Source organism: Sphaerodactylus townsendi, linkage group LG01 (assembly GCF_021028975.2).
Source record: "Sphaerodactylus townsendi isolate TG3544 linkage group LG01, MPM_Stown_v2.3, whole genome shotgun sequence".
Lineage (NCBI taxonomy): Eukaryota > Metazoa > Chordata > Lepidosauria > Squamata > Sphaerodactylidae > Sphaerodactylus > Sphaerodactylus townsendi.
In genome coordinates, this window is record NC_059425.1 from 43,019,999 (window position 1) to 43,047,299 (window position 27,301).

Consider the following 27,301-nt stretch of genomic DNA (forward strand, 5'->3'; position numbering starts at 1 on the left):
CCACCCCCCCCCCCCCCCACCCCCCCCCCCCCCCACCCCCCCCCCCCCCCACCCCCCCCCCCCCCCACCCCCCCCCCCCCCCACCCCCCCCCCCCCCCACCCCCCCCCCCCCCCACCCCCCCCCCCCCCCACCCCCCCCCCCCCCCACCCCCCCCCCCCCCCACCCCCCCCCCCCCCCACCCCCCCCCCCCCCCACCCCCCCCCCCCCCCACCCCCCCCCCCCCCCACCCCCCCCCCCCCCCACCCCCCCCCCCCCCCACCCCCCCCCCCCCCCACCCCCCCCCCCCCCCACCCCCCCCCCCCCCCACCCCCCCCCCCCCCCACCCCCCCCCCCCCCCACCCCCCCCCCCCCCCACCCCCCCCCCCCCCCACCCCCCCCCCCCCCCACCCCCCCCCCCCCCCACCCCCCCCCCCCCCCACCCCCCCCCCCCCCCACCCCCCCCCCCCCCCACCCCCCCCCCCCCCCACCCCCCCCCCCCCCCACCCCCCCCCCCCCCCACCCCCCCCCCCCCCCACCCCCCCCCCCCCCCACCCCCCCCCCCCCCCACCCCCCCCCCCCCCCACCCCCCCCCCCCCCCACCCCCCCCCCCCCCCACCCCCCCCCCCCCCCACCCCCCCCCCCCCCCACCCCCCCCCCCCCCCACCCCCCCCCCCCCCCACCCCCCCCCCCCCCCACCCCCCCCCCCCCCCACCCCCCCCCCCCCCCACCCCCCCCCCCCCCCACCCCCCCCCCCCCCCACCCCCCCCCCCCCCCACCCCCCCCCCCCCCCACCCCCCCCCCCCCCCACCCCCCCCCCCCCCCACCCCCCCCCCCCCCCACCCCCCCCCCCCCCCACCCCCCCCCCCCCCCACCCCCCCCCCCCCCCACCCCCCCCCCCCCCCACCCCCCCCCCCCCCCACCCCCCCCCCCCCCCACCCCCCCCCCCCCCCACCCCCCCCCCCCCCCACCCCCCCCCCCCCCCACCCCCCCCCCCCCCCACCCCCCCCCCCCCCCACCCCCCCCCCCCCCCACCCCCCCCCCCCCCCACCCCCCCCCCCCCCCACCCCCCCCCCCCCCCACCCCCCCCCCCCCCCACCCCCCCCCCCCCCCACCCCCCCCCCCCCCCACCCCCCCCCCCCCCCACCCCCCCCCCCCCCCACCCCCCCCCCCCCCCACCCCCCCCCCCCCCCACCCCCCCCCCCCCCCACCCCCCCCCCCCCCCACCCCCCCCCCCCCCCACCCCCCCCCCCCCCCACCCCCCCCCCCCCCCACCCCCCCCCCCCCCCACCCCCCCCCCCCCCCACCCCCCCCCCCCCCCACCCCCCCCCCCCCCCACCCCCCCCCCCCCCCACCCCCCCCCCCCCCCACCCCCCCCCCCCCCCACCCCCCCCCCCCCCCACCCCCCCCCCCCCCCACCCCCCCCCCCCCCCACCCCCCCCCCCCCCCACCCCCCCCCCCCCCCACCCCCCCCCCCCCCCACCCCCCCCCCCCCCCACCCCCCCCCCCCCCCACCCCCCCCCCCCCCCACCCCCCCCCCCCCCCACCCCCCCCCCCCCCCACCCCCCCCCCCCCCCACCCCCCCCCCCCCCCACCCCCCCCCCCCCCCACCCCCCCCCCCCCCCACCCCCCCCCCCCCCCACCCCCCCCCCCCCCCACCCCCCCCCCCCCCCACCCCCCCCCCCCCCCACCCCCCCCCCCCCCCACCCCCCCCCCCCCCCACCCCCCCCCCCCCCCACCCCCCCCCCCCCCCACCCCCCCCCCCCCCCACCCCCCCCCCCCCCCACCCCCCCCCCCCCCCACCCCCCCCCCCCCCCACCCCCCCCCCCCCCCACCCCCCCCCCCCCCCACCCCCCCCCCCCCCCACCCCCCCCCCCCCCCACCCCCCCCCCCCCCCACCCCCCCCCCCCCCCACCCCCCCCCCCCCCCACCCCCCCCCCCCCCCACCCCCCCCCCCCCCCACCCCCCCCCCCCCCCACCCCCCCCCCCCCCCACCCCCCCCCCCCCCCACCCCCCCCCCCCCCCACCCCCCCCCCCCCCCACCCCCCCCCCCCCCCACCCCCCCCCCCCCCCACCCCCCCCCCCCCCCACCCCCCCCCCCCCCCACCCCCCCCCCCCCCCACCCCCCCCCCCCCCCACCCCCCCCCCCCCCCACCCCCCCCCCCCCCCACCCCCCCCCCCCCCCACCCCCCCCCCCCCCCACCCCCCCCCCCCCCCACCCCCCCCCCCCCCCACCCCCCCCCCCCCCCACCCCCCCCCCCCCCCACCCCCCCCCCCCCCCACCCCCCCCCCCCCCCACCCCCCCCCCCCCCCACCCCCCCCCCCCCCCACCCCCCCCCCCCCCCACCCCCCCCCCCCCCCACCCCCCCCCCCCCCCACCCCCCCCCCCCCCCACCCCCCCCCCCCCCCACCCCCCCCCCCCCCCACCCCCCCCCCCCCCCACCCCCCCCCCCCCCCACCCCCCCCCCCCCCCACCCCCCCCCCCCCCCACCCCCCCCCCCCCCCACCCCCCCCCCCCCCCACCCCCCCCCCCCCCCACCCCCCCCCCCCCCCACCCCCCCCCCCCCCCACCCCCCCCCCCCCCCACCCCCCCCCCCCCCCACCCCCCCCCCCCCCCACCCCCCCCCCCCCCCACCCCCCCCCCCCCCCACCCCCCCCCCCCCCCACCCCCCCCCCCCCCCACCCCCCCCCCCCCCCACCCCCCCCCCCCCCCACCCCCCCCCCCCCCCACCCCCCCCCCCCCCCACCCCCCCCCCCCCCCACCCCCCCCCCCCCCCACCCCCCCCCCCCCCCACCCCCCCCCCCCCCCACCCCCCCCCCCCCCCACCCCCCCCCCCCCCCACCCCCCCCCCCCCCCACCCCCCCCCCCCCCCACCCCCCCCCCCCCCCACCCCCCCCCCCCCCCACCCCCCCCCCCCCCCACCCCCCCCCCCCCCCACCCCCCCCCCCCCCCACCCCCCCCCCCCCCCACCCCCCCCCCCCCCCACCCCCCCCCCCCCCCACCCCCCCCCCCCCCCACCCCCCCCCCCCCCCACCCCCCCCCCCCCCCACCCCCCCCCCCCCCCACCCCCCCCCCCCCCCACCCCCCCCCCCCCCCACCCCCCCCCCCCCCCACCCCCCCCCCCCCCCACCCCCCCCCCCCCCCACCCCCCCCCCCCCCCACCCCCCCCCCCCCCCACCCCCCCCCCCCCCCACCCCCCCCCCCCCCCACCCCCCCCCCCCCCCACCCCCCCCCCCCCCCACCCCCCCCCCCCCCCACCCCCCCCCCCCCCCACCCCCCCCCCCCCCCACCCCCCCCCCCCCCCACCCCCCCCCCCCCCCACCCCCCCCCCCCCCCACCCCCCCCCCCCCCCACCCCCCCCCCCCCCCACCCCCCCCCCCCCCCACCCCCCCCCCCCCCCACCCCCCCCCCCCCCCACCCCCCCCCCCCCCCACCCCCCCCCCCCCCCACCCCCCCCCCCCCCCACCCCCCCCCCCCCCCACCCCCCCCCCCCCCCACCCCCCCCCCCCCCCACCCCCCCCCCCCCCCACCCCCCCCCCCCCCCACCCCCCCCCCCCCCCACCCCCCCCCCCCCCCACCCCCCCCCCCCCCCACCCCCCCCCCCCCCCACCCCCCCCCCCCCCCACCCCCCCCCCCCCCCACCCCCCCCCCCCCCCACCCCCCCCCCCCCCCACCCCCCCCCCCCCCCACCCCCCCCCCCCCCCACCCCCCCCCCCCCCCACCCCCCCCCCCCCCCACCCCCCCCCCCCCCCACCCCCCCCCCCCCCCACCCCCCCCCCCCCCCACCCCCCCCCCCCCCCACCCCCCCCCCCCCCCACCCCCCCCCCCCCCCACCCCCCCCCCCCCCCACCCCCCCCCCCCCCCACCCCCCCCCCCCCCCACCCCCCCCCCCCCCCACCCCCCCCCCCCCCCACCCCCCCCCCCCCCCACCCCCCCCCCCCCCCACCCCCCCCCCCCCCCACCCCCCCCCCCCCCCACCCCCCCCCCCCCCCACCCCCCCCCCCCCCCACCCCCCCCCCCCCCCACCCCCCCCCCCCCCCACCCCCCCCCCCCCCCACCCCCCCCCCCCCCCACCCCCCCCCCCCCCCACCCCCCCCCCCCCCCACCCCCCCCCCCCCCCACCCCCCCCCCCCCCCACCCCCCCCCCCCCCCACCCCCCCCCCCCCCCACCCCCCCCCCCCCCCACCCCCCCCCCCCCCCACCCCCCCCCCCCCCCACCCCCCCCCCCCCCCACCCCCCCCCCCCCCCACCCCCCCCCCCCCCCACCCCCCCCCCCCCCCACCCCCCCCCCCCCCCACCCCCCCCCCCCCCCACCCCCCCCCCCCCCCACCCCCCCCCCCCCCCACCCCCCCCCCCCCCCAAAAACCCCCCCCCCCCCCCCCCCCCCCCACCCCCCCCCCCCCCCCCCCCCCCCCCCCCCCCCCCCCCCCCCCCCCCACCTCCCTCTCCCCCCCCCAGCCCCCCACCCCCCCCCCCCCCCCCACACCCCCCCCCCCCCCCCCCCCCCACACCCATCACCCCCCCCACCACCGCCCCCCCCCACCACCCACCACCTCCTCCCCCTCCACCCCCCCCCCCACCCCCTCCCCCACCCCCCCCCCCCCCACCCCCCCCCCCCCCCACCCCCCCCCCCCCCCACCCCCCCCCCCAAACCCTTTGATCAAATACTTCACCCTAAAGCCCACAGCATAAATAACACTCCACCCTGAAACCCACAAAGAGAGAATATAAACTCTCTTCACAACACTACATTTTATCATTTAAAATAATTCTTTATCAAATAATATTTACTTGAGTTTTTATCTGGCAGTCTGTCAATCTTCCACACGACAGCTCTATAGGCACTTTCATACTTGGCTGTTCCAACAGAGACCTGTATGACAGAGTCAGATTCAATTTCTGTTAGAGAGCCAAGACATGTTCTTCTGTTCATTTTTGCTTTCAGTGACTTCTGCCTTTGGAGATTCATAGTCCAAAGACTTTTGATCCATTGCGGAGGAACAGGGAAGTGTACCATAATACTTTCACAGTGGTATTTCATGGAATGTGAATGAATTGAAGATGAGCACATGTTTATGAAAGCCTGAAGTTCAACATATGCACCCTGGACCACTACCAAGGCCTTGACAGAAAATGGAAGAACAGGTTCATTATACTGTGTCTTGAAACGCATCAACTCTAATCTACAGCCTTCTGGGGGCATAAATTTAATGATTCTTGACTGTTCAAACTCTTCTTGTTTTACACATCTATGGAAAACATAGTCAAGAATGGCAATCCATTTCTTCTCTGTGTCCCTCTCAAAGTAACGTGCATCCCTCTTCTGAAGCTCTGAGTCATTCAAGGTTAAGAAGCACTCTAAGTTTCCATTCACAAAACTCAAACAATAAATATGGGTTATAACAGCACTTTCAACTAGTTTCCCTTCTGCTCTAGTGATCCTCCCCCAAAAGTTGTCAACTATTTCCAGAATTATTTCCTGTTCATCATAATATCTCCTTGGCTTTGAAAGGACAGGAAGCTTCATTAACTCTTCTTCTACTGTTTCCAGGAAATCAGTGAAATCATCATAATCAGTTGTCCCCAGCTTCAACATCTGTTCTACTTCTGGTTCATGGACCACTTCAGCTTTGGGATGATATTTCTTTTTCTCTATATATGATACATGCTCTATCTTTACTGTATGTATTTTCCCAGAAATGTTGCAATTCTCTAACTTAGGGTCTGAAAGTTTACAAAATGGCTGTAGCTGGAATTCTTTGAAAGGCTTCTCAAGTCCCTTCTCATAATACATTTGTAGGACTCCTCCGGGCAAGACCCTGAGATATATAGGCCCCCACTGCCTTGATGACATCATATTCTTCTTTTCAGGAATCCTCAGCATGAAAGGCCACCCATCTTTCCTTTGGCTCCTGAAGAGACTGTGTGGAATGAATGAAAAGGAGTCATCTCCACTACACATATGTGGCATAGCTGTCAATGTTCTTTCACAATTTGAATTATTCGTTTGCAAGTGTTCAAGCCTCTTACAAATATAGTGGAAAGATCCATGATTGAGGCTTTTCTGATCACACAACACTTCCCTTTCTTTGGGACAGCAAATATTATTTTCAGGGTTTATGTCCTTTTTGTGCATGTCACATGTAGATGAAGACATGGCAGGTGGATCTTCTGACCAAAATGGACTAGAAAAAGCACAGTCATTCTGAATATATTGGAAGAATGTTTGTGGTTCAATAGAATCTTCCAGTTTATTTGAGACTTCTTGTTGAACTGCATTTGCACTGTCTGTTAACTTAGAGGCAGAGATAAGTGAAGAATGCTCAGTCCAAGACGTGCTAGTTGGTTTTTGAGAGGATTGCCCAGCTACTGGGAGATCAATATTGGATGACAACTCTGGAATAGAATATAGAAGGTGAACTCCCGATTTGGGAAAGCAAGGGCTCACAGGATAGTCCTTCGTAGGTGTGCACAGTGGAGAGTTGCTAGGTGGTCCTGGAGTTACGCAACAGTCCACAACGGGAGAAGAGAGAGGAGTGTTATTGGATGAAGAGGACTGACTTGAGTCATGTATTTTAGGCAGCATGAGATTAAGCCCGTTTGTTCTGCAGGCACCATGATGTCCCCCTGCCTTCTGAGGAGACTGGAAAACAGGGTCATCTTCAAAAGTAACCCAGTTTGCAGGTTTTGTAGTAAACATCTTGTTGCAAAAAGCTACAGGAATTCAGCTGAAGTGTCCCTTTCAAATAATCTGTTCAAAACATAGAAAATAAAACAAAGGGAGAAAATTCAGTTCTTTTGCCATGGTCATTTCTATACCACAAATTTAGACATCTCTTTAAACAAGAAAACCTAGAAAATCTATTTCTGAGTACCCAATAAAGATATGAAACACCTGACATAAAGATCAGACATTAAACAATGGGTAGGAGGAGAGATAGGCTTTATTTTTTGAGCAATACTTGTGCAGACTTGGAGTTTCCCTAATAAAGGACAGGTTAAACAGATGGATGCATACAGAGGTATTCTCACAATTCAGGTCAATAAAACACAACACTTTTACAGAATGCCTTCCTAGACACAAAGAATCATACACCACAGATTCTAGAACTGTAGTATTTGTTAATGTGCTTAACTGAATTATTTTATCATTTTAACTTTATTTTTAATTGCTTTTTTATGTTTGCCACCTGGTAGAGTCTGGTTGGGTAGAAAGACAGTGTTAAAATGTTTTAAACAAACAAATAAATAAATTCACAGCTTTTATGAGAGACATTTGCCTCTTTTCTGCTCTCTTATCCTATAAAGGAGGCCTAATTTATAACATCATTGACTATATAATCATGACTAAATACCATATTTATTACAAAGGCAGGCAACCTGAATGTAAGACTGCCTCCTTTAAAATAATCTGTTAAAAGTTACAGTTATGTCCAGTATATGAATGTGAAGTTATCCCCTCTTTTTCGGCATATTTGGGAAAAATAAGCTAGTCTTGTTGCATTTGAGCAAATACTTTAGAAGCTAAGGATCTATATACAAAAAACATGAAGCTTTTCTCACAATGCAGTCCTAAGTAGAATTACATCTTGGTAAATCCATAGAGGTAAATGGGCTTAGAAGTGGCCAACTCTGTTCTGCACTGTTAGTTATCAGACCAATGTACTCATAATTACAACTTCCTTTCTCCCTGCTCATTTTAGTATGATTTTATCCTGCTTTCCTCTCCAATGGGGTCCTGAAGCCACTTACATACCTTTTGAAGTTTAAAACACAGTATAAATGAACAAAAAAATAAACTCAGCTGATTATCTACCAAATTAATCCGTCTGGTCAAGAATGGTGATGCACAGGCAAAGAGCCATGGGCAAGAGCCTTAGGCATGCACCCCAGCCACACCTAGGCTTCAAATACTTGCAGAAGTACCTGAAGCAGCCAAGATGTTTCAGGCAGAGGTAAAACTCTATACTGGCCGATTATACATAAGGCATCTGCTGCCAATGGGAGAAAATGTCTACTGCAGCAAGAATTCTTGTATGGACATATTTGTTCAAGTCCCACTTTCACTTTCTAGTCTCCCTGTGCCAAGCGAGACCACTTCTTGCACAAATTTAATTTTGCTTTGCTGCCAGAACAGGGAGATTTTCCAGTGAGCACAGCTTTGCCCCAGACCTCTTCCCTCCACAATTGGCCAGCCTGCCTAGCTCCACCCTTCCCACTACCTTCCATGACTTTCCTCTCGCCCCCCCTTCCATGTTGCTAGCTCCTTCTTTCTTTTCTAGACACTCATATCAATATAACACAGTTAGGTTTTGCAAGGTACAGTGCAATTAGGGTCTGTTTGTGGCTGCAGCCCACCTTCCCTACTCTGCTTCTGCCCTCCTTGATGATCAGGAGGGCTTTCTAAACTTTTTTTAAAAAACACAAGCCTCTCTCCCATGCTAGCACAGAGAGAGAGGCTGGGGTGGGGGGCGGGGCTGAGAGAGTGAGTGTTTGTGGAAGGGAAGGGAAGGGATGGGATGGGGGTAGAATATCAGCTTTATAATTTTGGGACTACTGAGTGTTATGAGATCTGTGTCTTTATAAGGGGCAAAGTTAACAGAGCCAGGAAACAGAGGCTTGTTGAAACTAGCTGTGGGGAAGACTGGGCTGCCTCCTTGCATGTAAACAGAGGAACATGAGGAAACCTCACCACCCAGCTAAAAGGCCTGAGGTAAGTGTGTCATGAATAATGGCCCACTGACTCTTCTCCTTGAGATCATAATGAAAGGCATAACGAACACATTTTTTACACATTGCAATATATTAGAAGATCTGTTTAGTACATCAATTGATTCTATACCATACAACTAAGGATAGTTCTATTTATTTCAGTGGAAATACTAAGCAATCTTCAAATTATTCATTCCAATTATTTCCAATTTGAGAGTTGCCAAATATTTACAGTTTCATCAATAAACACAGCTGGACAAATTTTCTTCAAAGTACTCCCCTTGTGAGATTATTATAATACAATCCATATGCCTGTCAACAGAATTAGATATCACTCACTCTTGTACCTGGCACTGTAATAACTCACTCAGAACTTATGAAAACTCTTTACCATACAAGCAAAGGACAGACTTGGTACCTGCTACAGAATCATTCTTAAAAGATTTCTACTATCCACAGGTGGCATCAGCACTCCTGCTCCTCAATAGAACATAGATTCTTAAGTATGTAAAAAGTTAACAGAGTTCATATCTTGTTCCTCTTTGTCCTGAGAGGTGGGGCTTTTGTCCTGAGAGGTGGGGCTGTAGTTCAGTCTCTGGAACCAGCAGAGAGGAGTAGCAGCAGTGGGAAGAAGACTTGGCCAGGAAGAGCAGAGTGACCTGCTGATGTTCATTTTGGAGGGCTTTCTGTGCCAGCTTTTAAAAAAACAGTGTATTTTAACAGGGGCTACTCCCTTTTCCCTAGGCTCCCAGAGCTAAGGCTGCTGAATCTGAAGCAGGGCTTAATGGGTTAATAGAGTTCATCTCTTTGTTCCTCTTTGTCCTGAGAGGTGGGGCTTTTAGTTCAGTCTCTGGAACCAGCAGAGAGGAGTAGCAGCAGTGGGAAGAAGACTTTGGCACAGTGAAGAGCAGAGTGACCTGCTGGTGTTCATTTTGGAGGGCTTTTCTCAAAGCCACAGCTTTTAAAACAGTGTATTTTAACAGGGGTTATCTCTTTTTCTCCTTGTAAGGCTCCTGTGAGCTAACGCTGCTGAATCTGGAAGGTGGGGCTTAACAGGGGTTAACAGAGCTCATCGCTTGTTCCTCTTGTCCTGAGAGGTGGGTTCAGTCCTGGAACCAGCAGAGGAGTAGCAGCAGGGAAGAAGACTTGGCCAGGAAGGAGCAAAGTGACCTGCTGGTGTTCATTTTGAGGGCTTTTTCCTGTTCGCCATGCCTATGTATTTTGACAGGGTTATCTCTTTTCTCCTTGGTAAGGCCCTACTGGCTGCTGAATCTGAAGGTGGGCTTAACAGGGCTACTGCGAGCCTACCCCTTGTTCTCTTGTCCTGAGAGGTGGGGCTTTTGTCCTGGAGAGGTGGGGGGGGGCTTTAGTTCAGTCTCTGGAATTAGCAAGCTTACGCCTAATTTCAACGTGCCAGCACTCTTAATTTTATTTTTTTGTTTTTTTTTAATTAATAAGGACATATTTGACAGATAGGTAATGCGCAGATAGCTCCAGGGGGGCAGTGACTAAAAAAGCTTAGTATTTGGAATATCTAAACAAATCAGATATGAAGGCAGGAAGCCAGCAGGATGTGGATGGGGCTTTCCAGTGTTTTGGCACTGAGTTGTTCACATGTATGACTATCTGCCACTAGGACAGAAGTCATGGGTGTGCCCTCACTGCAATGAGCTCCTGGCAACTCAAGGAACGGTGCTGCGCTCTCTTGAAGCCAAGGTGGCAGACCTGAGAAGCTGGAAAGAGGCAGAGAGTAGGGTGACAGATGAGGCTTCTTCATAGGGACTCTAACAGCCGGGTCCTTCCATCTTCCCTGCAAGGTGACATCTCTTTCAGATGTCATGGAGAATGAAGGCCTTGGGGATGGAGGCGGGTGCCAGTCTGAGGTGGGGGAAGATGTTGCTCCTTAGATGGGGATCCCTTCCCTTTAACTGGTAGATCAGCTATCCCTCTCTCAAGACTGAGGATACCCCCTTTGGGGAGGTGGGGGCTCCTTTGGGTGTAGTGGGTGTATCTCGATCATTAGAAATGTAGAGAAAGTTGGGTTTGTGAGAGAGGCGCTGATGACCTATCATGGTGACGGTCAGTTGGGCTCCGGGCCTGGTTGCTGTAAGGCTATGGGCGGATGTCACGCTTCATCTAGATAGGCTTTTAGACAGTGCTGGGGTGGAGTCAGCAGTTGTGGTCCACATTGGCACCAACGACATTGGGAAATGTAGCCAGGAGAAGTTCTGGAAGCTAAATTTAGGCTGCTAGGAAACAGGTTGAAGTCCAGGGACCTCCAAGGTGAGACATTTCTCCTCCTCTAAATGCTACCTGTTCCATCGCCAAGCAAGGGCGAAAGCTAGGTGCAAGTACGGAGATACAGGGTCTCAAATGCATGGATGAGAAGGTGGGTGTAAGGCAGAGGGTTTCAGGATTTGTTTCAGGAACTGGGGAACCTTTTGGGGACACAAGGCAGGCCTGTACAAATGGGACGTGGGCTTCATCTTAACCAAAGAGGAACCAGGCCAAGCTGGCCGCCAACATTAAAAAAAAGGTGGCAGAACAGCTTTTAAACCTGGGATCACTGGGGAAAGCCGACAGGAGCTTGAGGTGACTTCGGTTCTGGAATACAGTATCTAAGTGGGGATGCAGACAGAGAGGGAGGTTTTTCTTAAATCAACCACATACAAGCCGAGGAACATAGCAATGTGCATGTGACAAGGGATAGTGTCTACAAAAGACTTGGAGGGTAAAGCACTATAAATCCCAGGTTAAGGACAGAGGACAGGGTATACAGGTGTTCTCTATGCTAATAGTAGAAGCATCTTCGACCCAAAAAAATGGGGGAGCTAGAGTACAGAGTTTTGAAGGAGGACTTTAGATGTAGTGGGCACTCACAGAGACATGGTGGAATGAGGAGAACCAGTGTGGATGCTGTTATACCCAGGCTACAGGCTCTTATAGGGAAGGATAGGACAGGGCACGCATTGGGGGTGGAGCTGCTCCTTTACATCAAAGAGAGCATAGTATCACATAAAATAGACAATGCAAGGGGAGCTGGTTCCCCTACAGAATCCACTGTGGATATCAATACCAGGTGTGAAGGACAGTTTAATATTAGGGAATATATTATCGCCCCCCCTGTGACCAAAGTGCACAAGAGGATTCTGGAGATGGAAAAAAGAAATTAGGAGAGGCCAACAAAAACAAAATGTAGTGGTAATGTGGGTGATTTTAACTATCCTGCCATATAAACTCGCTGAAAAATGCATGTTCAGGCCATAGTAAGGAGAGAGAGCATTCCTGGATATAAGCTAAATGACTGTGGCTTAGAGGTTGTGGAACCAAACCAGGGGAGAGAGAGGCAAGTGGATCCTAGATCTAATTCTATGTGGGACCCAGGACCTGGTGCAGGAAGTCAGTGTTGTTGAGCCGATAGGGAACAGCGACCACAATGCTGTCAGATTCAGTATCTCAGCATGCGAACAAGTGGCAACTACTAGTGTAGTTACATTCGCCTTCAGAAAGGGAAATTTCTCAAAGATGAGGGGGTAGTGCGCAGGAAGCTGAAAGGGAAAATCAAGAGAGTCAAAACTGTCCAGGATGCTTGGAGGTTATTTAAAAACACAGTAATAAAAGCTCAGCTGGAATGTGTTCCACAGGTTAGAAAAGGCAGCACCCAGTCCAAAAGAAAGCCACCATGGTTAACAAGAGAGGTTGAGGAAATTATCAGAAAAAAGAAAATGTCTTTTAGAAAATGGAAGTCCAGTTTGGCTGATGAAGAATATGAGAGGGAACACAAATGGTGGCAAAAGAGAAGCAAGTTAGCTGTAAGGGAGGCAAAAAAGGGATTATGAGGAACGCATGGCTGCAACATCAAGACCAGCAACAAACAGTTCTTCAAGTACATCAAAAGCAGGAAGCCAGCAAGGGAAGCGGTAGGCCCGTTAGATGACAAAGGAACAAAGGGTGTGCTAAAAGATGGCAGGGAGATTGCAGAGAAGCTGAATGAATTCTTTGCATCTGTCTTCACCCAAGAGGAGGTGAGGAACATTCCTGCACCTGAACCAAGCTTCTTAGGAGGCGAATCCGAGGAACTAGTGAAGATAGTGATAGACAAGGAAGAAGTTCTGGCAGCCATTGATAAACTAAATGTTACCAAATCCCCTGGCCCAGATGGCATTCACCCAAGAGTTCTTAAAGAGCTCAAGCATGAAATTGCTGATCTTCTCACTTTAATATGCAACTTATCCCTGAAATCAGGCTCCATCCCTGAAGACTGGAAGATGGCCAATGTCACACCAATCTTTAAGAAAGGATCTAGGGGGGACCCGGGAAATTACAGGCCAGGAACATCTGTTCCTGGTAAATTAGTAGAATCTATCATTAAAGATAAAATTATAAAACATGTAGAAAAGCAAGACCTGCTGAGAAAGAGTCAGAATGGCTTTGCAGAGGCAAATCCTGTCTTACAAACTTACTAGAGTTCTTTGAGAGTGTAAACAGGCATGTGGACAGGGGTGAACCGGGGACATTGTTCACTTGGATTTCCAAAGGCTTTTGACAAAGTTCCTAACCAGAGACTGTTGAGAAAACTCAGCAATGAAGGAATAAGAGGGGAAGTCCTCCTATGGATTAAAAACTGGTTGAGAAACAGGAAACAAAGAGTGGGTGTAAATGGGAAGTTCTCACAATGGAGAGATGTCGGGAGTGGTGTGCCCCAAGGATCCGCTGGACCAGTGCTCTTTAACCTATTCATAAATGACCTGGAAGTAGGGTGGGTAGCGTGGTGGCCAAGTTTGCAGATGATACCAAATTATGTAGGGTGGTGAGAACCACAAAGGATTGCGAAGAGCTCCAGCGGACCTTGATAAATTAGGTGAGTGGGCTCAGAAATGGCAAATGCAGTTCAATGTAGCAAAATGTAAAGTGATGCACATAGGGGCAAAAAATCCAAACTTCACATACACACTACAGGGGTCAGTGCTATCAGTCACAGACCAGGAAAGGGATTTAGGCGTCTTAGTTGATAGTTCCATGGGAATGTCAACTCAATGCATGGCAGCTGTAAAAAAGGCAAACTCTATGCTGGGGATCATTAGAAAAGGAATTGATAATAAAACTGCAAAGATTGTCATGCCCTTATATAAAGCAGTGGTGCTACCGCACTTGGAGTACTGTGTCCAGTTCTGGTCGCCGCATCTCAAAAAGGAGATAGAAAAGGAGATAGATATTGAGGAGATAGAAAAAGTGCAGAGAAGGGCAACAAGGATGATTGAGGGACTGGAGCACCTTCCCTATGAGGAGAGGCTGCAGCGTTTGGGACTCTTTAGTTTGGAGAGGAGGCGGCTGAGGGGGGATATGATTGAAGTCTACAAAATTATGCATGGGGTAGAAAATGTTGACAGAGAGAAATTTTTCTCTCTTTCTCACAATACTAGAACCAGAGGGCATTCATTGAAAATGCTGGAGGGAAGAATTAGGACTAATAAAAGGAAACACTTCTTCACGCAACGTGTGATTGGTGTTTGGAATATGCTGCCACAGGAGGTGGTGATGGCCACTAACCTGGATAGCTTTAAAAGGGGCTTGGACAGATTTATGGAGGAGAAGTCGATTTATGGCTACCAATCTTGATCCTCTTTGATCTGAGATTGCAAATGCCTTAACAGACCAGGTGATCGGGAGCAACAGCCGCAGAAGGCCATTGCGTTCACATCCTACATGTGAGCTCCCAAAGGCACCTGGTGGGCCACTGCGAGTAGCAGAGAGCTGGACTAGATGGACTTTGGTCTGATCCAGCTGGCTTGTTCTTATGTTCGTATGTTCTTATGTTCTTATGACCAGGGGGCAGTGGCGAAGCTACCAGGAGACGGGGGGTGCGCCATGCACCAGGTGCACGAATTTGGGTCACGTGGGGGCGCAAAATTCCCCTGGCAGCTTCGCCACTGACCCCTGGTAGGAGACTCTGGGAAATGTAGTTCCCACCAGAACAGGAAGGCCTGTTCTCCTGCCTGCTCCGTTTCCTAAAGTAAGTGTGGGGGGGCACCGCGGGGGGCCGTGATTTCCCCCCTTACGGCGCCCCCCCCCCCGCAGCATCCCCACACACACACTTATTTTAGGAAACTGAGCAGGCTGGACAACAGGCCTGCCTGTGTGGGAACTACATTTCCCAGGGTACCCTGGGAAATGTAATTCCCACCAGAACAGGCCTCCAGCCTGCTTGGTTTCCTAAAGTAAGTGGTGGTGGGTGGGTGGTCGGGGGGGGGGGGGGCGCACGAAAAAGCCAGAGTGCACACTGGGCACAATCTGGCCCAGCTACGCCTCTGCCAGGGGGGAATGTAGCTTAGGCAATTGCCCAGACTAATGATGTGAGATTTCCAGAAAACTTGAAATACTAGGAAAAAAGAGTGTGTGGGTTTTTTCAGGAAAAAACTGAAATTTTGAAATTTACATGCATGCAATACTTGCTGTTCTATCAAACTTAAACCCAATTTCACTAATTTCACAACAGAAAATGGAGCATTCAGCATATAAAATTGAAATATTTTAAATACTTATGGAATTCTAGAGTTATACTTGCCTGTTTTCTTTAAGCAGAATTGCAAAAATGCCCACTACTTTAGAGAAAACCTCAAGCTGATGAACCCTATGCTCCCATACCCATTTACCTTAATTTTTGCTATGTAAAAAGTACGAAAAGTAGGTACGAAAAGTATGTAAAAAGTACGAAAAGTAGGTACGAAAAGTATGTAAAAAGTACGAAAAGTATGAAAAGATAGCTTACAGACACAAGCTATCTGTAAAACAGCATAAAATGTATTATTTGGTCAGAAAAACAGTAACACAAAGGGTAAATAATAGTATCTAAACATCTAGATGGTGTTCCAGCTAGACACTGTCTAGAGAGCTGAGTTGTCAGTGAAATTTTCAGTTTTCCTCTGAGAATTTTATGCAGCTTCTGCCCCACCTTTTTCTGATCTTTTTTCCCTCCAGCAAGATAGAGCAAGTCACTTGATATCCAGTCTGTGAGTATATGTGTCCTAATGGTTTAAGAGAGATGGAAAATCAACTACAAAAGAAGAGTCAGGTCAAAGGGGCCACAGAAGCAATGAAAACTCTGCATTTATTCTTAATAAATGTTTACAGACAAACCAATTCTCTTCCTTCCCCCATGCTAAAACCCTCCTATTTTAGAACCACTGCATAGATTACCTAGGGCACTGTTACCTTATCGCAAGAAGTTCAAGGTAGTGTGTGATACTCCCTTTGCCATTTTACTCTGTGAACACTTTTGTAAAGTGTTACAATGACCTTTCAGCCTCCATTTTGCTGACATCAATCCTGTGAACAGGACGCTTTGCCAGCAAAACTCAGAAAGTTCTGGTCAACCTTGGCCTGTGGTTTGTTCTGCAGGATATTTGTAGGACTAAGGAAGTAATTAGGGCAGAAGAAAAGGCAGGCCACTTTGCATGATCAAATTTTAGCCATGAAGAAACAATCTAATACAGACAATTTCCCAAAAGGTAAAGTCTGACTTAATGGAAAACCCTAAGAGAAAACTGAGCCAATCAGGCAACAGGTTCTAGCTTTGTACTCCTAAGCACACTGCATTGTTTACTGGAAGTCTTTGCTGTTGGGCTAAACCTTTTTTTCAATACTTCATAATGTGCATTGAGTCTCACTAAAATATTTGCTACTACAATTCAAAAGATTTGAGCCAATGAAGATGCTCTCAGAGTTTGACAAATCCCAGAAGCCAACTTACCATGGTCCCCAGAAAGTTCACTGTGGTAACTAGTATTTTTAGCAACTGGAAATGTTTCACTGCCAGATAAATTTTCTAGTTTATTTAACCCCAAGGAGAAAACATTTTTAGCACACCACTAGCAATTGGTCTTTCAAAAGACTGCCAGGCTGCACCTTGGATTGGGGTGTAGCATTCATTTTTTAAATAAGGATGTCTGAATTCCTGCAGATTCAAATCCATGTTCTGATCACCAGCTGTAATTATGCCACTGATTTATTGAGTAGATTGACTATTCAATGACCCATTCGTCAGAATTTGCTGGTTGGCTGCATGCCTAGCACAACAGAACACATGTCTGTTAGAGTCTGATGGTGCTGCCGCATAGGCATATGTTGTTTTATAACCAAATTGAAAAATAACTGCTTTCTAAGACATTTGTCATGGATTTAATATAGATCCTACCTTCCATTATTCTCATTAATGATGACTGATTATAGTTGCTGATGTGCAGGTGCAGTTTTGAAAAGTACCATGGGAGTTGGACTTTTCCACCATTAGTAATTTGCTTCTTTACCCAAAGTACTCATAAAGGCCTCTGGAGTGGTCACAGCAGCAATGGATGCTTTCATAAAACTAATATGCGTTTGTTAAGTGACCAAACTGAAGATCCATTCACACACTCATATATTCTACCATAGAAGTGAGAATAAGGACACCATAATCAGCATAGATATATCTCTCTCCTCCCTTCTGGGTATACCATCCTTCCTTCCACCAATGCTGTGGTTGAACTCAGTGGTTTTGAACATTATTCATCCTGGTTGTAGCATGAGTCTGGACATGTGGGCTGGAGGACAGCGTGATTTATCACATTCCCTCTAGTCTCCACAAACTGTCTGAGGAACAGTATTGCCCCAGGTCAGTAATGAATGCACTAACATAGAAGGGATCAATAAGTGAAGTAGCCCTGGAGTAACCTTTGATATTAACACTTGGTCAAATGACCTTTCCAACCATTTGATACACAATGATTGGAAAACAGTGGCACAAGAACAGTCTACCATCAACATCCCCCCAAAAGATACTAGAAACAATGCTTGGCCATCAAATTCAGCCCATAGAGGGACCCGTGAAGATCATACTTGCATTTAAAAATGCAAAAACATAAATGCATACCTAATAAATTTATTCTTGCTCATGGAGAAAAAAGAAATTTTAATTATTTTCAGAATGGTTCTACCACACAACACTTGTGAACCATGCCAGAGTTGCAGATTTAGTTGTGATAGTATTGTAACTACTTTAGATGTTGTATGCAAATTGCAGAGCTAACAGAAAGCACTGCATTACATCAAGCTACAATTTATTTTACATGAAGAATACTAGATTGGGCTTCATGTGCTCTCTCTGTCCCCCGCCCCCACCCCCCCGGCAGCTGTTTCTAGATCTGCAAATAATATAACCCTTGTTATTATCCAAGAAGGGGTAAGAAGTTCACACGCTTGAGTTAAGTAAGGACAAAATGTGGGTTTTAACTTGGAATTTCCTGCTAGCTTGGTTTGCATTCCAAATATTGCTTAAGTTCAACTCCTGACTACACTTTGCAATGACAAAACTATTTTATCCTCCTGCTCCCCAACTATTTATACTGAATAGTAATAACTATTTTTCTATCACAACACACAAAGTAGAAACACACTTCTAAGACTATTGTGCAATAAAAATAAGCCGAAACATCTCTCAAACTCCGCACTCCTGACAGTATAAGCATTTAACTTTTTATCCTCAAATACTATCTCCTTAAGATTTTTAAAGGCAGCTTCAAGTTTAATGTTTTGTTTTTTCCCATAAGGAAAATGTTTAATCTTAGCACAAGAAGAAATCCACTGGTAAAGCAGATCTTGGGACAAGGACATCAGCAAACAGATTTCCCATTTCTTAAAAGTGCATAAAGCTGCTATAGAAAAATGGGAAATTACTCTTTCCTCACACAATTACCTCAAACTCTGTCAGTACCCAGGTATCCATAGGATACTTCAGCTGTGCTGAAGAAAAACACCCAGGTATCCATAGGGTTCAAAGATTTTGAAGCATCACATCTAGTTTTAATCTTTAAAATTCTAAACAATTACAGGATTTTGAACATAAAATTCAGCATCCCAAGACACTGTTTTAAAATCCAATTTGCTAGCAAAATTAGCTGTTCAAAATGAGTAAGCAATATTTAGTGCGTCTCAAAAGGTCTGCAGTGAAGGTGAGGAAGTACAGACTTAACTTAATGGCAATCTAGCATAGCCTTCCTCTTGACTAGCAGAAGCAGAACACTTTACACAAAATAAGCAAATCTATGTACATCTGCTTGATTTGCTTAGCATATATAGTCCAGAAATCAACTCCTTGGTGCAGAATTTTTATTATCTTTACATAGACTTTTAATTTGTTTTGTTTAGCATAGAGTACAGACAGCCCAGACGAAGAAAAAAGAAAAAATGATAGGAATGCAACTGCCTTTCTTCACAAAAAATGACTGCCTTGGAGTTTTTCTGAAATCAAAGTTTGAGCAGAGCAAAAGACAGACTTGCCTTCACTGGCACATACTACCGACATAGGTGGAATGTGGTACCAATAGTCACTGTATTTCAAAAACTCTTACCTATAGGTACAATAGGAGAAGCTGAAAATTATCCTCTGAACACAGAAGGAGGCTCACTACAACAACAAAAGCTTCTTCAGATATATGAGGGGCAAACGCAAGGTGAAAGAGGCAACAGGCCTATTGTTGTGTGAAAATGGAGAAACTCTGACAGAGAGAGAGCAGAAAGGTTCAATGTCTATTTTGCCTCAGTTTTTTTCTCTGAAGAACAGGCTCATCCAGAGATGGTAGCAGGCAAGGCACTGCGTCCAGGCGGCTTGCTGACAAGGGCAGAAAGGTTGTTGAGAGGCACCTGGCTGCACTGTCTCAGTACAAATCCTCCAGGCCAGATGGTATGCACTCAAGAGTGCTCAAAGAACTTTCTAGAGAGCTTGCAGAGGCTTTGTTCAACTTCAAAACCTCTTACAGGACAGAAGATAAGCCACAAGATTGGAGGAGGGTGAATGTTACCCCAATCTTCAAAAAAGGAAGGAGAAATGACCCAGAAGAGGCTTCTTAGCCTGACCTCTATGCCAGGGATCAATTTGTGACCATCTGAAGGACACCTTGGTGATCCAGGCAAGCCAGTATGGATTTGTCCCCAACAGGTCCTTCCTGACCAACCTTACTTCCTTCTTTGATTGAGTGACAAGCTTACTGGATCATGGGAACGTCATCAACAGTGTTTACCTTGATTTCAGTAAAGCTTTTGACATGGTCCCACATGATGTTCTGATAGGTAAGTTGGAGCATGGTATAGCCTCTAGAATAGTTAGATGGATATGGAACTGGTTAGAAAGCGGCACAAAATGAATAGTTGTCAATAGCATTTTGTCTGATCAGAGGGAAGTGTCGGGGGGTTAACTTTTTAATATTTTCATAAATTATATGGATGAGGGGGTGGAGAGAATTCAATTTGCAAATTATACCAAATTAGGAGGACTAGCAAACATACCAAAAACCAGAAATAGAAATCAATGAGATCTGAACACACTGGAAAGGTGGGCACTTGTGAACCAGATTAAATTCAACAAGTACAGAGTTTCTACATATGGGTATCAAAAATAAGAAGCACACATACTGGATGGGGGTATCCTTCTGGGGAGCAGTATGTGTGAACAAAATCTTGGGGTGTGGGAGGACTGTAAGCTAAATATGAGCTGTCAGTGCAATGTAATGGCAAAAATGCTAGTGTGGTCTTGGTCTATATCAACAGAGACATAACATCCAAATTGCAAACTGTCATAGTCCCACTATATACCAGGAGGCCTTACTTCAAAAAGGATTTCAACAGAATGGAGCAGCTGCAGAGGAGAGTGAGGAAGATGATCATGGGCTGAGTTCTCCTTTCCCAACAAAGCTCTGCATCAAAGAAGAGTGGATTTGGCAAGAAGCAACTTTGCCTGCTATGGCCAAGCTAAATATTATTAGCCAGTGAGGTCACTATCTTTAAAAATGGGAGAAAATATAGCTAAATCACTAAACTGCCAATTAATAAAGCTGGCTTAAAAACAAGCCAACTCAGCAAAACAACACTGGTCACAAGGCAATAAAGTATTCATTCTTCCCAGCCCTTCTGACTTCATTATAATTACCACGACTACCAGTTAGCAATGGAAAATGCTGACAGTTGAAGTAAAGGCAGTAGCACAAGCGAGCCAGCCTAAGAATCTCTTCTCTATGAGTATAACAGATCTCAAGTATTTTGTAAACAGTGAACAAGTACTGAGAATCCCAAAGATATAATTTACCAGCCTCAAAGTATGTTAGTGGGACATCATGGTTCCAATGTCTAACCCTTCCCTAGTATTTTACACAGAATACCACAGCCACCTTGGGAGTATTTTCACAAAAACTTTCCACTTGGCATTCAAGTGTAGCAAGTTCTGAGACACTCTGCCAGTTTGGCCCTGAGATTTTTTTAGTTTAGAAGTCACAAACTGCCTTCCTACACCCACAGACTTGCTTGTTTTGTGGCTTACAACTTGGCTTGGTCAAAACCCTAGAAATTCGGTAAAATTTAGATTTGGATTTATTCAGGCATAAAATTATCTGTATGCCTGAATAAGACAAATAACATATTCAGATACCCAACAAAATTGGGTCCTCTGATTTTCTTTGTATTTTTGGTGCTTTTTAGCATTTTAGCCTGCAGGGGGCACATTTTTAAAGCAAGCGGCACCACGATTTTAGGGTATCATACAGAGACTCTCCTGATGATACCAACCACGTTTGGTGAAGTTTGGTTAACTTTGGACCCCATAACTTTGGACCCCCAAAGTGGGTGCCCCATCCCCATTGTTTCCAATGGGAGACAACAGGAAATGGAGGCTACCCCTTTAACGCTCCATAACTTTGGATCCCCTAAACCAAACTTCACCAAACTCAGGTGGTATCATCAGGACAGTCTCCAGATGAGACCCTGAAATGTTGGTGCCACTAGCTTTAAAAATTCGCCCCTGATAGGCACCCCAAGAAATTGCCCAAGACTCGATGCTCTGCAGTGCCTTGGAACCATTGTAGCCAATGGGGAATGTCTGTCCAGGCTGCACATTTTTGAAGATAGAGGCACCAGACTTTCAAGGTGGCTCCAGGAGGCCCTCCTGGTAATAGCATCTAGGCTTAGTGTACGTTGCTTCTGAGGGTTCAATTTTATGGCCCCCCAAAAGGCTCATTTTTTCTTTGCTTCTACACATGAACCCTGCTGGCTGAGTTCTCTCAGAACACTCTCAACCCACCTGCCCCTCCCCACTGCCCCCAGAAGCAAAGTTCACCAAGCTTGGGTGCTATTAGCAGGAAGGCCTCCTGGAGCCACCTTGAAAGTCTTGTGCCTCTATCTTAAAAAATGTAGTCTTGGTGAACTTTGCTTCTGGGGGTGGTGCGAGGGGCATGTTGAGAGTTCTGAGAGAACTCAGCCAGCAGGCTTCATGTGCAGAAGCAGGGAAACAAAATAAGCCTTTTGGGGACCCACAAAATTGAACCCCAGAAGCAAAGTTCACCAAGCCTGGATGCTATTATCAGGAGGGTCTCCTGGAGCCACCTTGAAAGTCTGGTGCCTCTATCTTCGAAAATGTGAAGCTTGCTTACACACTCTGAAATTCCCCATTGGCTACAATGGAGCCAAGGCTCTGAAGAAGAGAATCTGGACAAATTTCTTGGGGTGCCTGTTAGGCACGCATTTTTAAAGCTACTGGCACCAAAATTTCAGGGTCTCACTCAGAGACTGTCCTGATGGTACCATCTGAGTTTGGTGAAGTTTGGTTCAGGGTGGGCCAAAGTTATAGACCTTCAAAGGGGTAACCCCATCTCCTGTTAGCTCCCATTGGAAACAATGGGAGATGGGGCACCCACTTTGGAGGTCCATAACTTTGGATCCCCTGAACCAAACTTCACCAAACTTGGAATATCATCAGGAGAGTCTCCGTATGAAAGCTGCTAGTTTTAAAAATGCGCCCCCTGCAGGCTGAAATGTGAAAAAACCCAAAAATAACCAAAAAAGCCCGAATACCTTGCATTTGGATTAGTTCATATTCAGGCAGGATATATTTGACCAATTTTGGCCCAAATATGCCAGAAGGTGCCCAGATTCGGGCCGAATCAGGGATTCAGTGCACTCGAATCTCCAAGCCTACTTACAACCCTGGCACGATCTTATGCAGTTCTCATAAAACTGCAAGAAACCAATGTAATTAAGAGAAGTCTTGCACAATACTATATAGCAGATCTACTTAGTGAACATAAGCATGAGGATATAATAAAACTGACATTAACAATCAATATAGGCTAGTAGGTTTGCCACTGGACTATCTTATTTATTTATTTATTTATTTATTTCCCGCCCAATCCCCGAAGGGGTCTGGACGGGTTACAAGTTAGAACATTAAAATATGGCTCTCTTAATCTACACACAAGACCAGCCATAAACCCACTGGGCAACTCAATATCATGCCTCAGCCCAGCCTGTAAAACACCATAATTGGTAATTTATTAGCAAAGTCCTGCTCAGTCTCTCCAGCACCACTGGCATGTCTACCTCTAAATTTACTTTGGCCTTCCTCTTGATGGAAGATTGCAGAACAGGTGATCGAACAGCAGCAACTAATACAGATTTCATCCCTGAAATAGTCTTCCTATGCAGGAGGTACCCACACTAGGGATATGTTATTTGTTTCTGCCCGGTTTGTGGACAAATCATAATTACACATTGATTAACATTAAAAGAAGTTTATATAGGTCAGATACATGAAGCAGTTTAGACAGTGTTATACTATACAACCCTTATGTGCTTCTACTATGCCTACTGCTTCCCCTGGGCACTATACTGTTCTGCCTCTGCAGACTTCTGATTGCTGAAAACGGAATCTACAAATCAGGAAAGGAAGGAAGTTCAAGCTCAATTAAAATCACTACTAATGAAAAACAGGAACAAGTACACTCAGACATGCCTGCACACATGCACTGTAACTGCTCTGAAAAAAAATAGTTAGCCAGAGACAATAAAGTAACATTCTCCAGAACTAGCAGATACCAACAGATTACACTGGTGCCAATAACCTGACAGTATTGGCTGACTAGTTTCCATTTCATTGACTCTGCCAAGCCACCTCTCCAACACATTGCCTCGGTTTCATCCACCCAAAGAACCTCCATTGGTCAGTACAGCAACAGTACAGAGGGCAACAACCTTTATACCTTACTAGAGTCCCTTTTATCATAGTAACTAAATACATATTCCCTCAATATCAGATGCTGATGACAAACAGGGAAATAATCTTCATATCTTCCTTCTAGGCTTTCCTCATTGATTTGTCTAGTTATTGTAAAAACTGGCCAGTCAATTAGACAGACATTTGACACTTCAAGCTATTAATTGTATACAACACAGAGACGGGGTCAGAGTGAGAAGAAGTTAGGAGGGAGAGAAAATCCCATTTGTAAAGTTCAGTCTAGAGTATCTTCAGTATCCCATCCCCTCCATCTTAAAAAAAAAGGGGGGGGGAGTTGAAATGTAAAATAAAGGGAGATGCTTGGGCACCTGCTATCCAAAGAACAGTCAACTCAACAATACCCAGGTAAGTCATTCATAATCCATGGCAGATTCTTCCTGCAACAGTGCAGGCATCCAGGCAATACGGAACTCTTGTCAGGGACTGGCGTAAAGGCTTTTAGATCATGTGTCAGCAGACTGGTACAGAAACCCTTTAAAAAAATTTAAATATGTTGTGTGCTTCCATATCGATTCAGTCCTTTTTGGCAAGTTCAGCACACTTTCTGTCCTGAGTAAGCAGCCAGTCCCCCAAAAAGAAATAGGAGGTTGAATCTTGGGAGGAGGCGGTTTGCCAGAAAGGACCTTTCAAGTCAGGGCCCCTGGAACCTGACAGCAGGATTTGCTAGTCTGACAGACATGATCAAACCATTGCTTTAAAAACCCTTTAAACTAATTAGAAAAAATTAAAAGGCACTCAATGCAAAAATTGTTGTGTTTGAGGAACAGATACTTCCATTGCTCAGAAAGAGCAAGATCTCAACAAAATAAAATGATACCAACATTCTGAACATACCCAAGAAGATCTAAACCAGTAATACCCACTCAATTGTCTGGGAGCAACACATGGCCCTTTGACTTGCTACTTGTGGCTCTTCTGAGCACCATTCCTCAATATGGCACCCACTACTTGTTCCAAGAAAGCAGATATGACCACTGCCTGGAAAGATTTATGGTTACTACCTGAACAATGCAGGAAACGGAAGACAGGCAAGCAGCAAACTTTCCTGAGCTGTGGCTCAGGAATGAATGTAAAGGATCCATCCACTTTATTCATAACTTTTGCACTCTCATCTCAGTATCCAGGAGGCTTTTTGGAAAACAGCAAGCTGGCCACAGTGGAGTGATAGTGATTTTATTCCCTTCCTCCACAGCTCACTTTCCCTCAGGCTCCTTGGCCATCTCACTCTCTCACCTAAAACCGCTGCCCCTCATACTGTGGAACGAATGGGAAGCTCTTTTGCTCACTATAGATACACATGGCCTGATTAAGGATCAGAAGCACTAGGGAGCGATAAACATACATGCCCAGATACTTTACTAATTAACAAGGGTATAATTATATATTTAATATTAATGGTTATTGTGTAAGTATGGTTAGTGAAGCGGCACACAGGGTGTATGGTGAGCCATGTGCAACTTTTGGTGTATGGTGAGCCATGTGTCACTGCTTTAAACTAAGAATGGATCAACAATTTTATATTCCATCCTTCCTGTAAGAAGCTCAGGATTCACTCTTCCGCCATTTTATCCTCATACCAATCCTGTGAGGTAGGTTAGAGTGAGTGTGACTGGCCCCAAGTCACCCAGTGAGCTTTATGACCAAGTGGAGATTTGAACTTGGATCTCCTAGATTCTAGAGCAGTGGTTCCCAAACTTATTTGGCCTACTGCCCCCTTTCCAGAAAAAATATTACTTAGCGCCCCCTGGAAATTAATTTTTTAAAAATTTTAATAGCAATTAATAGCAATTAAACAGAAAGATTAATGTTTCTACCTGTGGCCATCACCGCCCCCCTGGATCGCTGCAGCACCCACCAGGGGGTGGTGGCGCCCACTTTGGGAATCACTGTTCTAGAGCAACACACTAGTCCCTCTGCCACAATGGAATAAGGAACAATGTATCAAAGGAGAACTTTAAAAATGTCTGCTTCTCCAAATGAAGTGATAAAACGGCATTCACCGATCTGATTAGGATGAACTGGTAGCTAAGCTGCATTAAAAGGAACAATACTAGATTCTTCTGCCATCAGTTCACTGCTCAGTTCTGTATGTGTAACAAATTTGAACTTTAGTAACAACTACTCCACAGAGGAAAAAAAGAAAAAAACCTACCTTGGGAAGTCATCAAAGAAAACAGCATCCATCAGTTATAGAACTAAAAGCAAAGTTAAAAGTTACTTATTCAGCTAGTTCACAACCTACTTGAATTAATTCCGAAATACGGAACAACACCCCCCTCCCTCCCCCAGAAGCAACTATTTTTTTTTTATTCCAGTATATTATTTTCTTCAATGACTAGCAAGATGCCTTAGTCTTCTGCTACCTTCAGCATCCGGTATTCGAGAGGGTCGATGACTCTTAAGCATGGAGCTTACAAAATAACAGCCACGCAGACATTTATATCTCATCCCCTAGTAACTTGCCTAACCCCCTTTCAAAGCCACTCAAGCGAGCATCCTCATATGCACTCTGCAGCAAGCAACTAAGAATTCCATGAAGTTAATTATGCGCCGCGTGAAGTTCTCCTGCACGTGGCAAAACCCGAGAGGGGTCACCGAATGGGCGTTGCTTTTTCCCCAGCCAGGAACTGCGCAACCCGACCGTCTGTATGTGTTTACTAAGTGGGATCCTGTGCTGGGAAAAGGGTGGGGGGCATGGGGGGTGTCAGGTACCGCTTCCAGATAAGCAAGCGCGTCATAGTCACAACTTTCCATTTCCAAGAGCTCCTCTCCTCGCTTGAAGGGGAGACGCTTTCTTTCCATTAGTTCCCGCACAGACTAGACAGCTGCTCAACTATCCCGTCAAAACGACACAAAGACTTCTGATACCTTGTCCTTACCGATAGGCGAGGTGGCCTTCTCCGACGCTTGAAGTCGGATGAAAGGAGGAAACGGCGGCTTCCCAGCTTGCCTCAAGGGCTGGCCGTATCCCAAACCCCAGCCGCGCCTGACTCACAGTCGCCAAAACACCCGTCTCCACCCCCGTCCGGTCCAGGCGAGAAACGGCTTCTCCCAGTCACCTCCTCCCGCTTCTTTAACTGTCAGTCAGCGCGTGACGAGACCGTGCGCATGCGCCGCACAAAAGGAATGGGGTGCGCGTTTGCCGCAAACCCAAGCGACCCCCGAATAGAAGAAAAGTAGCTAAAGTTTAAGGCCCCTCCTCTCGCCTTACTTCAAACGCGTACGTTTGAGAGACTCGAGGCGTGGGATATTATGTTCGGTTTGGCGCCTCTTCTTGTCTGAAAGCTACTACGTGAACGTGGCGGGCCAAATGTCATTGATTAAATGTAACACACGTAAGCCCGAAGTTATGGTTTTTAATTTGTCTCCCTACTACAAAAACAGGACAAAGTTCTTCCTGAAGGCAGTCAGTTTGGGAAAGGACAGCCCCTAACCTCGACTAGCTAATTAATTGTAGACGGCAGGGTTTTTTATGCTAGGGAAAATTAACTGTAGCCAGGCATAGTAAAGCCCACAAGTC

General features: G+C 51.3%; 1 protein-coding gene across 3 annotated transcripts in view; it reads right to left on the reverse strand.

Annotated features, from left to right (window-relative positions):
* STON1 (stonin 1) overlaps positions 1-26,838 on the reverse strand; it is a 34,468-nt gene extending 7,630 nt beyond the window's left edge. Inside the window, exons 1-3 of one of the 3 annotated variants that reach the window (XM_048519205.1) lie at positions 26,661-26,838; positions 25,934-25,976; positions 4,770-6,729 (exon numbers count right to left, since the gene is read on the reverse strand). In XM_048519205.1, the coding sequence (XP_048375162.1) occupies positions 4,770-6,678 (1,909 nt within the window). In that variant the 5' untranslated portion in view covers positions 6,679-6,729; positions 25,934-25,976; positions 26,661-26,838. Of the gene's footprint in view, positions 1-4,769; positions 6,730-25,933; positions 25,977-26,649 lie in introns of all 3 variants that reach the window. The other 2 variants (XM_048519211.1, XM_048519221.1) reach the window with 2 other exon arrangements.
* Positions 26,839-27,301: the final 463 nt, after the last annotated feature.